At 32.9% G+C, this 12,813-nt stretch overlaps 1 protein-coding gene across 1 annotated transcript in view; it reads left to right on the top strand.

Annotated features, from left to right (window-relative positions):
- The first annotated feature begins 9,346 nt into the window (after positions 1–9,346).
- Positions 9,347–12,813, top strand: part of LOC145330331 (adenylate kinase isoenzyme 1-like) — a 38,458-nt gene continuing 34,991 nt past the window's right edge. The window contains exon 1 of the mRNA XM_080174965.1: positions 9,347–9,405. Coding sequence (XP_080031091.1) covers positions 9,351–9,405 — 55 coding nt within the window. The 5' untranslated portion in view covers positions 9,347–9,350. The remainder of the gene's footprint in view (positions 9,406–12,813) is intronic.

The raw sequence follows: 12,813 nt of genomic DNA, 5'->3' as shown, positions 1-12,813 counted from the left end.
AACATCTTTTTGAAACGTTTGTAAATAATGGATATTGTACACGTGGATATACTGACATTGTAAAATTCGTCGTTAATTAAGGTTGCTTATATGGACCTCATTAATTGGGCAGTTCGTTCATCCAGTAGGAGGAAAGGGAATAAGGTCTAGAAGATTAATTGGGGAAGGGTACTGTTTTTTTAGCCAGCTCTGAGTATCAATTCATAAGAGTACATTAAAACATTTTAATGACCCCTCCCTATTTGGAATAAAAATATTTTTGATAGCTAAAAGCCATTTACGACTGAAGTATGTGCTTGTCTAGTTAGATCTCGTAAACAGTTGGAACTCGATTAGTCTAATTTTCATTAGTCTAAGTTCTAACACAAAACTAAAGGTACAAATCCAAATCTAAGTTTATTCCAGGAAATGCGTAAATAAGATATAAAGTTGTATTTTCTTTCCATCTTTATGACATTGATTTGATTATTTTTATTCAAGTTAAGGACACTTATTAGATGATTTGTAGATAACTTTGTAATCAAGCTGAGGTGGATTCTAAAAAATAATTGTCCCACTAATCGCTTAGTGGGGTAAAATTGTTTTCGTGAAAAATCCACCAAAATCACATTAATAACCCTTCTATGATTTTGTTTAATTTTTGTAGATTTTTAATGTTATTTTGGTGGATTTTTCACGAAATCAATTTTGACCCCACTAAGCAATTAGTGGGGCAAATTTTTTTTAAGAATCCACCGCTGATCTTAATTTACGTGTTCCAAGTCGTGCCAAGGGAATAGTATCTTTCGCAATATTCTGTAAAGTTGTGTTTAAGATTTTAGTCAAATGCGCTTATGACATCAAACTGTTTTTAAATATGCGTTTAATTATACTATGCGTTGGGTAAACATAAAGAACAGTTAGACTTAATAAGCGCATTTGACTGGAAGCTTGCTCACAATTTTACTGGAGTTTTACATTAGAAAAAAATATTTAATGATTTTTTGAATTCTTGCTTTGCCAAAGTGATTGATTTTTATGTAGTTCTTATTTCAGTATACATAGGTACTGCCCATGGATTTAAGGGATATGACAAATTCCTATAAATTGGTGTAACCCCAATGATGATACACAAAATTACCCCTCCTGTAGATTATAATTATTGGTTGAAACGTTTGAACAATTAACTTTTTGAATCAACCAATCAAATGATAAATTCACTGAGTGAAAAAGATACTTCTTAGTTATTCATTGAAATGTATTTCGGTGAACATGGCACTATCTTCAGTCTTGTTTAGCTGGATGTTAAACTTTGTAGACTAGTGTAATAAACAGCTCACTGTCCCCTCTCTTTGTGTACAGGCGAAGCAAGTACAAAGTGGCTGATTTTTAAAAATTAATGGATCGAAAAAAGTATAGATGCATATTCCAGAAGCTACCTCCTACAATTGGTGTATGGGGTGACTACACCAACCCTAAAATTTAAAAGTTAAGATATTTATCCCTATATATGATTTATTTAGTTCTTAGCTTTTTATTTCTGTTTTTTTGGCACATAAGCAAATTCAGCCGTTGGCGTTTTATCCCCAACTACAGCTTTGATTTAAAAACAAGCGACAAAACAGTCTGTACACCAAAAAATTAAGAAATTCAGCCTCAAATATAACAAAATATTAATTTGAAATTTAGGACCTCCGTTTTAACAGTCCTACTCCTATTTTTTTTATTTCTATATATAATTACTAGTGGCTTCGCCCCTAGCCTCTAGGGGCTTCGCCCCTTGAGGTAATGGAAAGTCAACCCTCCAAAATAATTTTATAGTTATATTTTCAAAAAAGTTATTCTTTGCCGAATTACTCTTTGGTAAAATTAAACCCAGGTCGTCGTTAGCACAAAAATTTCAATTCGTAAAAATTAAACCCATGTTGTTCACCGTATACACAAAAATTAAAAACTCTCCTCTGTAAATTTTATTTAATACCTATAATTGCGACAACTTTTTAAAGATGTAAATTTTTAAAAGTTACAAAAAGCCCAAAAATTTTTTTGGGTGAAATTTTTTTGAAATTTTCTTTTTTTTTTGGGGGGGGGGTTCAGGGGGGGGCTTCGCCCCATGGTGCAGTGAGGTTTCCCTAACCTAATTACTGGTTTTTGTTAAAAAAAAATAAGAAAAATTTTTAAATTTTGGAAATTGCTTTTTTTTTTGGGGGGAGGGGGGGGTTCAAAAAAGTAGTAAATAGCTTAAATTTTTTTTTTTTTTAATTGGGAGGGGGGTAATCTTTATATCATATAGGCAAGGACGTCCAAGCGTTTTGTTATTTATGGGCTGTGAGTAAAAAGTAAAAGGTAAAAATTTCAAATCACCACTTTACCCCCCCCCCTTGGGCTGTCCCTGATCCCTGTTTTTTTTATGGTTTTTATGCATATTGAATCCTGTACTATTGATATATGTATTGTATATGTATATTGTATATGCATAAATATACATAAATAAATATAGACGTTTTATTTAAATCTTTGTTTTGTAATGTCTGTTGATGATTATAGAAAAAATAAAAGTGAAAAACACATTTCTCAAAATAGACTGACGGACCAAGTGAGTTAAATAGCACATATGTGGTAGCCGGACAGACTGTCACTTCCTAGAGCACGCTACGCTCCGGGGCTGCCGATAAAAACGCCCAGGTGGTTAATCCCCTAACCCTCACATTCTCAAGCCAACCCTTTCTTCCATTGTTTGACTGCCAGAGAACGCGGTCAAAGTTTATCACCCGCCGATATGGGGAGGGAGTTGCCCCTCCCCCCTTCATGTTCCAGATAACCTACCCTTTTCCGGGGGAACGTCTACCTTACCCCCCACAGGGTCCTGCCCGTCTGCTATTCACCTGGCTGCAGCCCCCCATTTTCTCCACACCCATTTTCTACCTAACCCAATATTGTAATCTGTTTGTATATAAAGCCATTAATTTGTTATGTATAATCAGTTCAAAATAAACCTTCAAACTGTAACTACTTGAAGTACTTTATTGATAGAATCCTTAAGGTTAGGGGCTCTTTTGACCGGACTCGCTCAGTAGGGTTGAACTGCTTCACCCCTACCACACATACATAGATGACATTAGTAAGGAGAATCTCCGCATAAAAAATGAGTCGTCTAGTCTAAAATAACAGACGAGAAAATGACATGCTGATATAGTGTAAAAAACACAAAAGTCAAACTATGTAATGTTAAAATATGTATTTAAGATGATTAAAAGTAATTATTTAAACCAGAGGCATGTATGTAGAGGTGAGGGGTGATCTTCCTTATGGGTAAAATTAAGTAGGTCTATACATCCCAAAACATCCAAGGAGGTGTGTCAAGGCAAAGTACGCCTTTTTTATTTTTGAATATACAGGGTGCATCACATAAATCGGGACATTTTTTAAACAGCCATAGCGCGAAAACTACTAGACCAATCAGAACGTTTGACCCCACTATAGAAAGCTTAGGTAATGACCTTTTAGCACAAAAAAATCTTTGGACAAAGATGGACGTGTACACCGAGCTGGACGCGTATATGTTCAACAAGGCAGATTCCAAATGCGCCAGTGGTTAAGTGCGCAAAATCACAAAACGTAGGGTCCGACAGGGAAGGAGTTGGAATCTTGACCCCAAATTTTTGTGGGTGTCTTAGGTTCATTGAGACACACATTTTGCCATGTTTAAATCCATTTTAGCTCAATCCTAGCCGAAATGAGGTCGATTTTTCAAGATTTTGAGCCTTAAGAAATCACAAACAGTATGGCCCGACAGGGAAGGAGTTGGAAATTTAACCTAAAATTTTTTGTGTGTCTTAAGCTCATCGAGACACGCATTTTGAGTACTTAAAGTCCACTGTAGCTAAATCCTAGCCCAAATGAGAGCAAAAACATGGATTTTGTCAATTTGGCGGTTACTCATGATCCTTAGGAAATGTGGCCTCCCAATAGCCCGATCTTAATTCAATGGACTTTTGGGCCTAGGGCTACTTTGAAGCATGCACCCATAGACGTGCCCATACCACAAAGACCTCCCTCATTGCCACTATCATGAAAAACTACGCCAGCTTGGACAGGTACATTTTAACCTGGACCTGCCGGCGAGTAGAGACGGTGATTGAGACTGGCGGCGATTTTATTGAATAATCTACTAGTCATATACCTATTTTGCTTCCCAGTTTTTAAAATTCAATAAAATCTTTAAAATTGACGATTTTATGTTCATTTCTTTAAAAATTACAAAATGTCCCGATTTATGTGATGCACCCTGTACTTATTATGAAAGTAGATGGACACAAGGGGGGTGTAACCACCCTCAAGACATTACAATAACACACTTCTTATTTTCTTTATTATATCCCCCATCCTCATTTTTTGTTTCAGAGGGGTGCAAAAACCCTGTGCACGCCACTGATTTAAATTTAAATAAAGTACATATTTGTTCCTTTTCTTATTTTCTTTTTCATTAAACAAACTGTACAAAAAGTAAAATGTAAAACAGAACAGTAAAGTTTTAACAAAGTTAATATTTGTAACTTATGTTAAATGCCTGAAGTAAAATTCAACAATGAAATGCAGATCTCCGCCTTTCCCAACTATCTATCTATCTATCTATCTATCTATCTATCTATCTATCTATCTATATATCTATCTATCTATCTATCTATCTATCTATACATCTATCTATCTATCTATGCATGACCGCTGTGTGACTAGTAATTGTTTCACTTGAGATTGTGTCGTGTCACAAGATTTTCGGAAAGCCGCGCTTGTTTGTACAGAATTCTTTTTGTGCAGCCGAGTTTCATAAAAAAAATATTAATTGTAATCATAGACGTCCAGGGGTGTTTACTAAGCTATAAAAATTGGAAAGAATTTTAATGAATATAATAGATTTGAAATCTGCATAAAATCTTAAGGAATTTTTATAAAATTCGTTTTTTGTATAATTCTTTATCTATAAGCGCAAATACAAATTAAGTTAAATAATTTTGACATCTGTGATTGGTGGATTGAAAACTATCTGCGCCCTGATTGGAGAAGCTTAAGTGACGTACATCATTCAACCAATTAGAGCGCAGGTAGTTTCCAATCCACCTATCCTATTGGTCAAAATTTCTGAACTTAAATTGGATTTGCGCTTTTAAATAATGAATTATATAAAAAACGAATTTTATAAAAAATCCTTAAAATTTTATGCAGATTTCAAATCTATTATATTCATTAAAATTCTTTCCAATTTTTATAGCTTAGTGTTTACCCTTATCATACTTTTAAACCCTTCATTTACCGCCCTCAAATAAAAAGCTTGGATGTCCTTTATTGTAATCTGCGTGACATTAGTATTACATGCATTGGGTTTTTTTTTCTTCACCAAAACAAATGGATTACAGACAAATGCAGTGCAATCAAATGGTTAGTATTGTATCTATGCTATTCATGTCTGAATAAAAGAGATCATGGCTGAGAAAATATCAAGATATTGATATTCTATTAACATCAAAAATACAATATACTTATGTTGATATAATAACTGCAATTTCAATTGATCATTTAGAGAACCACTCGCTTATAATGGTATGTAATACTCTAAAGTTTTCAATTAGATATAAGATTGGGTAAAATTAAATGATCAAACGGATAACTAACCCTTTGATTGCACGACCATAGTCTAGAAGTCCTAACAGAGTATGGTAGTAAGGTACGTCTGTTTATGGGCCAAGGCATACAGACTATTCTCATGTGCAACTTAGCAGAATTAGGTATAATCTTTAACATCTCTAGTATAACGTGGCGTGGCCTAGAACCGATCCCAACAACTAATATTTACGCTAATGCTTTGGGTTAAAAGGGATATGATCCAGAACCCAACCCTATCTAGGTAAAGAATTTTTTCAAATATGTCACAATTCTTAAGCTTTAGTTTAGAGTAAAGTTTACAATAGAAAGCATACCCAAATTTTTAGTTTATTAACACAGTTTGGTAAATAAAACAATTGAAATCGAAACAACGTACATTTTCTGTTACAAAAGTCATATTTGAAATGATGACAATATCCATAATAGCGAAGCTCTTAAATGGTAGGACAAACGAACATTAACATTTTTAAAGTTTCAGAACTTAATAATATAAAGAATTTAAATGTATAAAAGTTGACACAAAATTGTGAGTACATTTCTTGAAAAACTGCTTAAATACAGAATAATGTTTAAGGACATGCTAACATTTTTAGACTTGAATAAAGAGATGCTTCGCTTATAACATTGTAAACTTCTTGTCATAGGAATCAGTAGTAAAAAATCAGGTAAATCAGATTAATACATCACATAGAAATTTGTTGTTAAAAATGATAAAAATCAACATGTTTAAATTGGTCGTACGGACAGTCTGGTAAAAATTTTAGAGTTGCTACGCTTTCTAAATCGTACCTAACTACTACAGGAATCACCATGCAAAGTTTAAAATCGATAGGACAATTCTAGCATGCCCTAATTAATTAACAAAGATATCCGTTTCGGAGGGACGGACACACCCTAATTATAGAAAAGCTTCGCTTTAAAAAAATATTTATAGTTTTTTCTCAATTCCGATGGACAAAAGTAGGGGGGGGGGGGGGGGATTGAACTATCCCTATTAGTTTATTCTAAACGTTTTAAACATTACTTTTTTGTGTGACATAGTCACAATATAAAGTCTAACATATGTTAAGTCCTAAAAATGTAAGTATGTTCTTATCCTATTATATAAAATACTAGGCGTTTTTTGTCTGTCCCGAAGGATCTCTCTAACCACTGAACCAATTTTGTTCTCCTTTATAGTGAAGCTTATTATAGGTCCTGGGAAGGTTTTAAACTATTTTTAGGGAGGGTGTCTTCACCCCCCTCCCCCCAAAAAAATATTTTTTTACTCTTTTGAAACTCAAATTTAAAATGGGATGAGATCGACTTTTCCACCTTCTACCTTTAGTGCCCCTAGAGGCTTCTAGAGGCGTAGCCGCTAGTTAAGCATAAAGAGTTATTTTGTGACAGATTTAAATACTAATCCGCAAAATTGTAAGAACTTCTCATTAAGGGTTTGGTTCTTTGAATCAAGTGTTCTTTAAGTGTTACATTTGATTATTCTGATTCGCTGATTTAAAGAGATAAGACAAAGACCGATAATTTAATGTACACCGCCTATGAGGATTCACAAAATAACCCCTTCTGTAGGTTACAATTAGTAGTCAAATGAACCAACCTTTAAAAATTCTATAAAAGTCCCCAAATTTGTTAAGCCAACGTATAAGAAAACGTTATTATAAAACTTTGGGGTCTACTGCAATAAACAGTCTAATGTTTCTTCCCTCCGTGAATTATGATTAGTTGAGCTTGTTTTCACTTTGCATGGTGATTCCTGTAGTAGTTAGGTATTATTTAGAATGCACAGAAACTCAATGGTCGTTACCAGAATTTCCGTATGTCCATTTTAAACATGTTGATTTTTAAAAAATCTTTATTTGATATAATTATCTGATTTATCAGATTTTTGGATTCTGATTAATAGCACAACAAAGTACAATGTTAAAAGCGAAGCATCTTCATAATCAAGTCCTAAAATGTAAGTATGTTCTTAAACATCATCCTGTATTTAAGCAGTTTTTCAACAAATTTACTTACAATTTTGTTTCGAATTTTATATTCTGATTATTTAATTTTGACACTCTACAAGTGTTAGTGTTCGTTGGTCCTACCGTTTCAGAGATTCGCTTTTATGGATGGTATAATCTTTGTTTAAACTTGTTTGAACTAGATATTGTTTACAATAAGTGTCTTAATTCATTTTCAAAGGTGAACATCCATGCAAGCGAAAATTATCATATGAAACGAAGGAAAAAGTTTTTTTCCATTAAGATCTCGGTAACCAATGAACCGATGGAGTCCCCCATGTTAGGGAAGCTTCACAAAGGTCCCTGAATGGTTTAGACTATTTTTTTCTTCTAGATTTAAGTCTTTAGGTTTTAGGCTATTTTTCTGCTAAATCTCTCAGACTCAAATACAGAGCCCCTAGATCTCAGGGGCACACTCGCTAGTATTTTTTAAAAGCAGCTACATAGAATATTTCGTATATCAGCTAAATATATACATATCTGGTATAGATATTATTTTAGGGATAGGGGGGGGGGGGTGGATATTCCTTAGTGACAATTTTTTAAGGTAGGGTAGAAGCCACACCCTTAAAATTGTGAAAAAAATATCTCCGGAGCCTATAAACATAGTTGTACTTTCTGACAGATAGACATTGTTTTTTTTAAGAACTCAATAATCCTTAATCAGTCTTTAATTAACAAAATAAAGGAAAACTTGCTCGTCATGTTTATATTAGACATTCCTCGTGACTTGTATCTATGTGAGACAAAAACGTTTTTCTTCAAAAAAAATCATTTATTTTCTCTATCAACAAAGCATACCTCTAAAGAATTGAATGAAATATTTATTCTTTTACATTCTAGACAAAATATCTTTGCTTAAAGTAAGTAGATGAATGTGTCCTTTTTACTAGCGGCTTTGCCCCTAGAGATTTTTAAAAGATAATGTGAAGAAAATACAAACATACGAACAGACAGACTGACTTTTATATAAAAATACTGTCTGGTAGACATAAAATACACTCTGTGTCGATTGATAAAATAAAATATTCATTGTTATTTTCTAACAAGGATAAGTAGGTTAAATTAAGCAAAACTTTCAAATTCATATACAGTCAGTTCAAAGATTTTTGTAGCTTGTTGTTTCTCTGCTATTGATGCACAAAAACATACTTGAATGTTCATATTTAAGACAGTTAAACTTTAGCAAAGCATTTGACAGACACTAACATACATTGAAATTTTTCTCAAGGGAAAAATAACAGATCTATAGTATAGATGTATATACAGACAACTACCTCCCTTCCTTTTTCAAAGACCTCTTTCTTCTGCGTCTAAATTATTTTCTCCTACTTGGCTGTGTTAATATAAGCGACATCATTGGTTTATTTTAAATGACCCAATAGAAAGGTTGCACAAGGCGGTTGCGATGGGGAGATACAGTTATTTAACCCTAGTGTTTCACTCTAATGGAAAAATAAGCATAAAAATAGGATGAAGTTGTCTTTTATTGTACTAACCCTATTGTACAACAATTTTAATTGAATCTTTTAAAAAATGTTATTAAGCAGTTTTTATTGGCCAAAAATTTAACCAAATGATTACACAATTTCGTGGAAGCTTCACAAGATCCTGGGTTGGTTTTAGACTATTAAATACTAGGAGAGCAGCCAATATGTAAAGAAAATTTAAGTAAATTAATTTTTAAACTATTTATAGATAAAAATGTCGGTGAAAGAAGCTATAGCCGCTGCCAACCTTCCTGTCATCTGGATTCTAGGTTTGTTTACATTTTACCAGAGAATTTAAGGGGTAAGATGAAAAATATAAATATTCATTTTAAAAAAAACAGTTTTGGGTCATGGAAAGGAACGAAGAAGCGGGTTTTGTCGTATTTTCACAGTAGCTTTTGATAGGTTATTTAGGTTAGGTTAGGTTAGTTAAATGTTTATGATTGCCCCCGCAGAAGCTAGAAATAGGAGAAATTCTACTGAGAAAATACGATGAAACCAGCTACTTCGTTTCCTTTCCATGATACAAAGTTTTAAAAGTTTGGTGCTAATTGGTATCATCCAATCAAGATTTAATAACTCAAACGGCATGTTTACTCTGGTTATATTATTATCGACGCAAGAGTCAAATTATTATTGTCATTTTTAATTATTTCCTATAATTAGGCATGTTAGAATTGTCCTATCGATTTAAAACTTTGCATGGTGATATCTGTAGTAATTAGGTACGGTATAGAAATCAACTCTATAATCATTACCAGAATGTCCGTACGTTCATTTTAAACATGTTGTTTTTCGGCTTTTTTAACAACAAATTTTTTTGTGATCTATAATTATCCGTTGTTATACAGATTCCTGGGACAACAAAGTACATTATTATAAACGAAGCAACTCTACAATCAAGTCCTAAAAATGTAATTATGTCCATAAACATTATCCTGTATCAAGCAGTTTTTCATCAAATTTACTTACAATTTTGCTTCGACTCTTATACTTTTATATTCTGATTATTCAGTTGTTACCCGATCCTTGTTATCTTATTACTTGTGACTAACATTATAACGAAATGTTTATTATATTAAATACATATTATGTTGCAAAATTTTGTCTGAAAATCTTCTATCACTTTCCAATTTGTTTACAATAGATAATACACAGTATTACAGACAGAGGGGCGTAATATGGGGGGTGGTTTCACGTAAAGTTGTCGGCAAATTTAAGAGACTCGACAAAGTGTCCGACAAAATAATCCGTGTGACGTGAAAAGATCCTTCTCTTTTAAGGGGTTTCCATTCACACTTCTCCTCTCATCTCTCCCTGTTAAGACGTCACACGGCTCATTTTTTCGGACACGTTGTCGAGTCTCCAAATTCGAGGGTTTAAGCCGACTTTATGGCTTCAATAAAAGGGGGTCGTGGTTGAACTAACATAGAAAGACATAATATTTACGTCGACTAATGAATCAGGGAGTGACTGTAAATTATACTGGTACCCAAAGTTTTTCCATTAATTCGTTGTCTGAAAAACATTGGGGATTTATATTGTACAATTAATAACTATATTCTGCAGAAAGGGTGATTCTATTTATCGTAATTTAGGGTTTATATTAATTTATTGCCCATTGTCTTATCCGTAAGAAAAATGCATGTTATGCCCCTAAATATTTCAGATAATAGGCTTGAGTAATTCTTCACAAAAATGCACAAAGCCCGTACGTACTCTAAAAGATTCTTAGCTAAGCTACTCTATAATTTACCTTTATAATCCGTTATCAGATTATTTATAAATAGGAGAGTGACTGCTAGATGTTGGGTATGTGTCTATTTTGTATTTTATTTCTAAAATTTGTTCCAACTGCTGTTATGTTCGTAAAACTAAAGTAAGAGCAATATATCTTGGCCCATGAACAGACGTATCTTATTTACGTGAACAATTAGTTCTTCTGGACAAAGGTCATTATATCAAAGAGCGAGGGTAATAAATCAACATATATAATAAAAATGAACGATGCCCTAAGGTTATAGGTAACTAGTTGCTGAGTATATATGGGGCTCTTTATTAAAAAAAAGGGAATTACTAAAAGCCTAAAACCACCCCACCCTGAAACTTTAATTTATAAACAAAATAGCCTTAAACCATCCTGGGGACTACATAGGTCTTAAAATGGAAAACGCTGCCTCTATGCAGTTTCTTATTCAATTATGTGTACTTACTTTCTACCATAGCTAAGCAGCCGCGCTTTAGTGGCCCGTTAACCACAAGGAAATCAACCTTTTACAGTTTTTAAAATGAGCTGGAAGTCTAAACTTGACCCAGATAAGGCAATCTCAATTTTCAAAAAAATTTCAAAGGGTCTAAAAGGGTTTAAATTTAAGGCTTAGTCACAGCTGCCGAGCCCTGCCTTTTTTTTATCTTAGGACACACACATTCATCAATAGTTTAACTTTAAAAGCTTTGCTGTCAATGTACTTTTTGCTAATAAAATTTCAGTTTTTAGCTTATCTAATCCTTTTTTCTGTCGCTACTCATATTTGGACAATATTTTTAATATTATTATATCCTATAAAATGTATGTTTGTATACATTTACGTAATTTTTTTCTGAACAAAATAGATTTATAAAAAAAGTAATTATTCCTTGCTTATGCTTATACATTACGTACTCTATGGACTATGAATTATGTAAGACGGAATAAAACAACTGCAGCTGCATTAATTAAACCAATTTATACAACATACATATATAACACTAATGACTTCGCCAAAAGCCTGTGTAAGACATAAAATAAAATGAGGATGAAAACATCCATAAAAGCGGAGCTCTGAAACGGTATGACAAACGAATATTAAAACTTGTAGACTGTCAGAACTAAATAATCAAATTATATACGTATAAAAGTCAACAAAATTGTAAGTAAATTTGTTTAAAAACTGCGTAAATAGGGAATACTGTTTAAGGATATGCTTAATTTTTAGGGCTTGATTATATAGATGCTTCGCTTATAATATTGTAACTTGTTGTAATAGGAATCAGTATTCAAAAACTCAGATTAATAGGATAATTATAACACATAAAGATTATTGTCAAAAATATTAAAAATGAGCATGTTTTAAATGGACGTATGGACTTTCTGGTAACGATTACACAGTTGATACGCTTTCTAACTCGTACCTAACTATGAGGAATAATGATGCAAAGTTTGAAATCGATAGGACAATTCTAACCTGTTTAAATTAACAAAAATATCTAATTGTCCGTGACGTATTTACGGACGGACCGAAACTAATTATAAAAAAGCTTCGCTATTTTCTTGGGGCGTGGGACACCACACAAAAAAAATCCCCCAAAATTTTTTTGTGCAGTTAATTTAAAATGTGGTGGTTGGAGCACCAGAAGTACTTGATTTTTTTGTAATTACCTCTTGGAGCAAAGCCCCTAGATGCTAGGGGTGAAGCCTATAGTCATTACATATTTATGTGGTATACCCTTTTCCATGCAGTCTTTTGTTAAATTTATATAATGTGTACACATCATGTGTTACAAACTAAACTTAGAACAAAAACTTGTTTTTATCCATTTCGTTTCTGGAATACTGATCAATGATGTAACACTAAGGACATGCTTTCTAAAAAACGAATTTTGAAATATTTTACAGTAGGACAAATACAGGATTAAAA

This window comes from Acartia tonsa, chromosome 10, assembly GCF_053477335.1.
Source record: "Acartia tonsa isolate MP-2025a chromosome 10, ASM5347733v1, whole genome shotgun sequence".
Taxonomy (NCBI): domain Eukaryota; kingdom Metazoa; phylum Arthropoda; class Copepoda; order Calanoida; family Acartiidae; genus Acartia; species Acartia tonsa.
The sequence above is the reverse complement of the archived record's forward strand: the minus strand, read 5'-3'. Positions and strand labels throughout refer to the sequence as shown.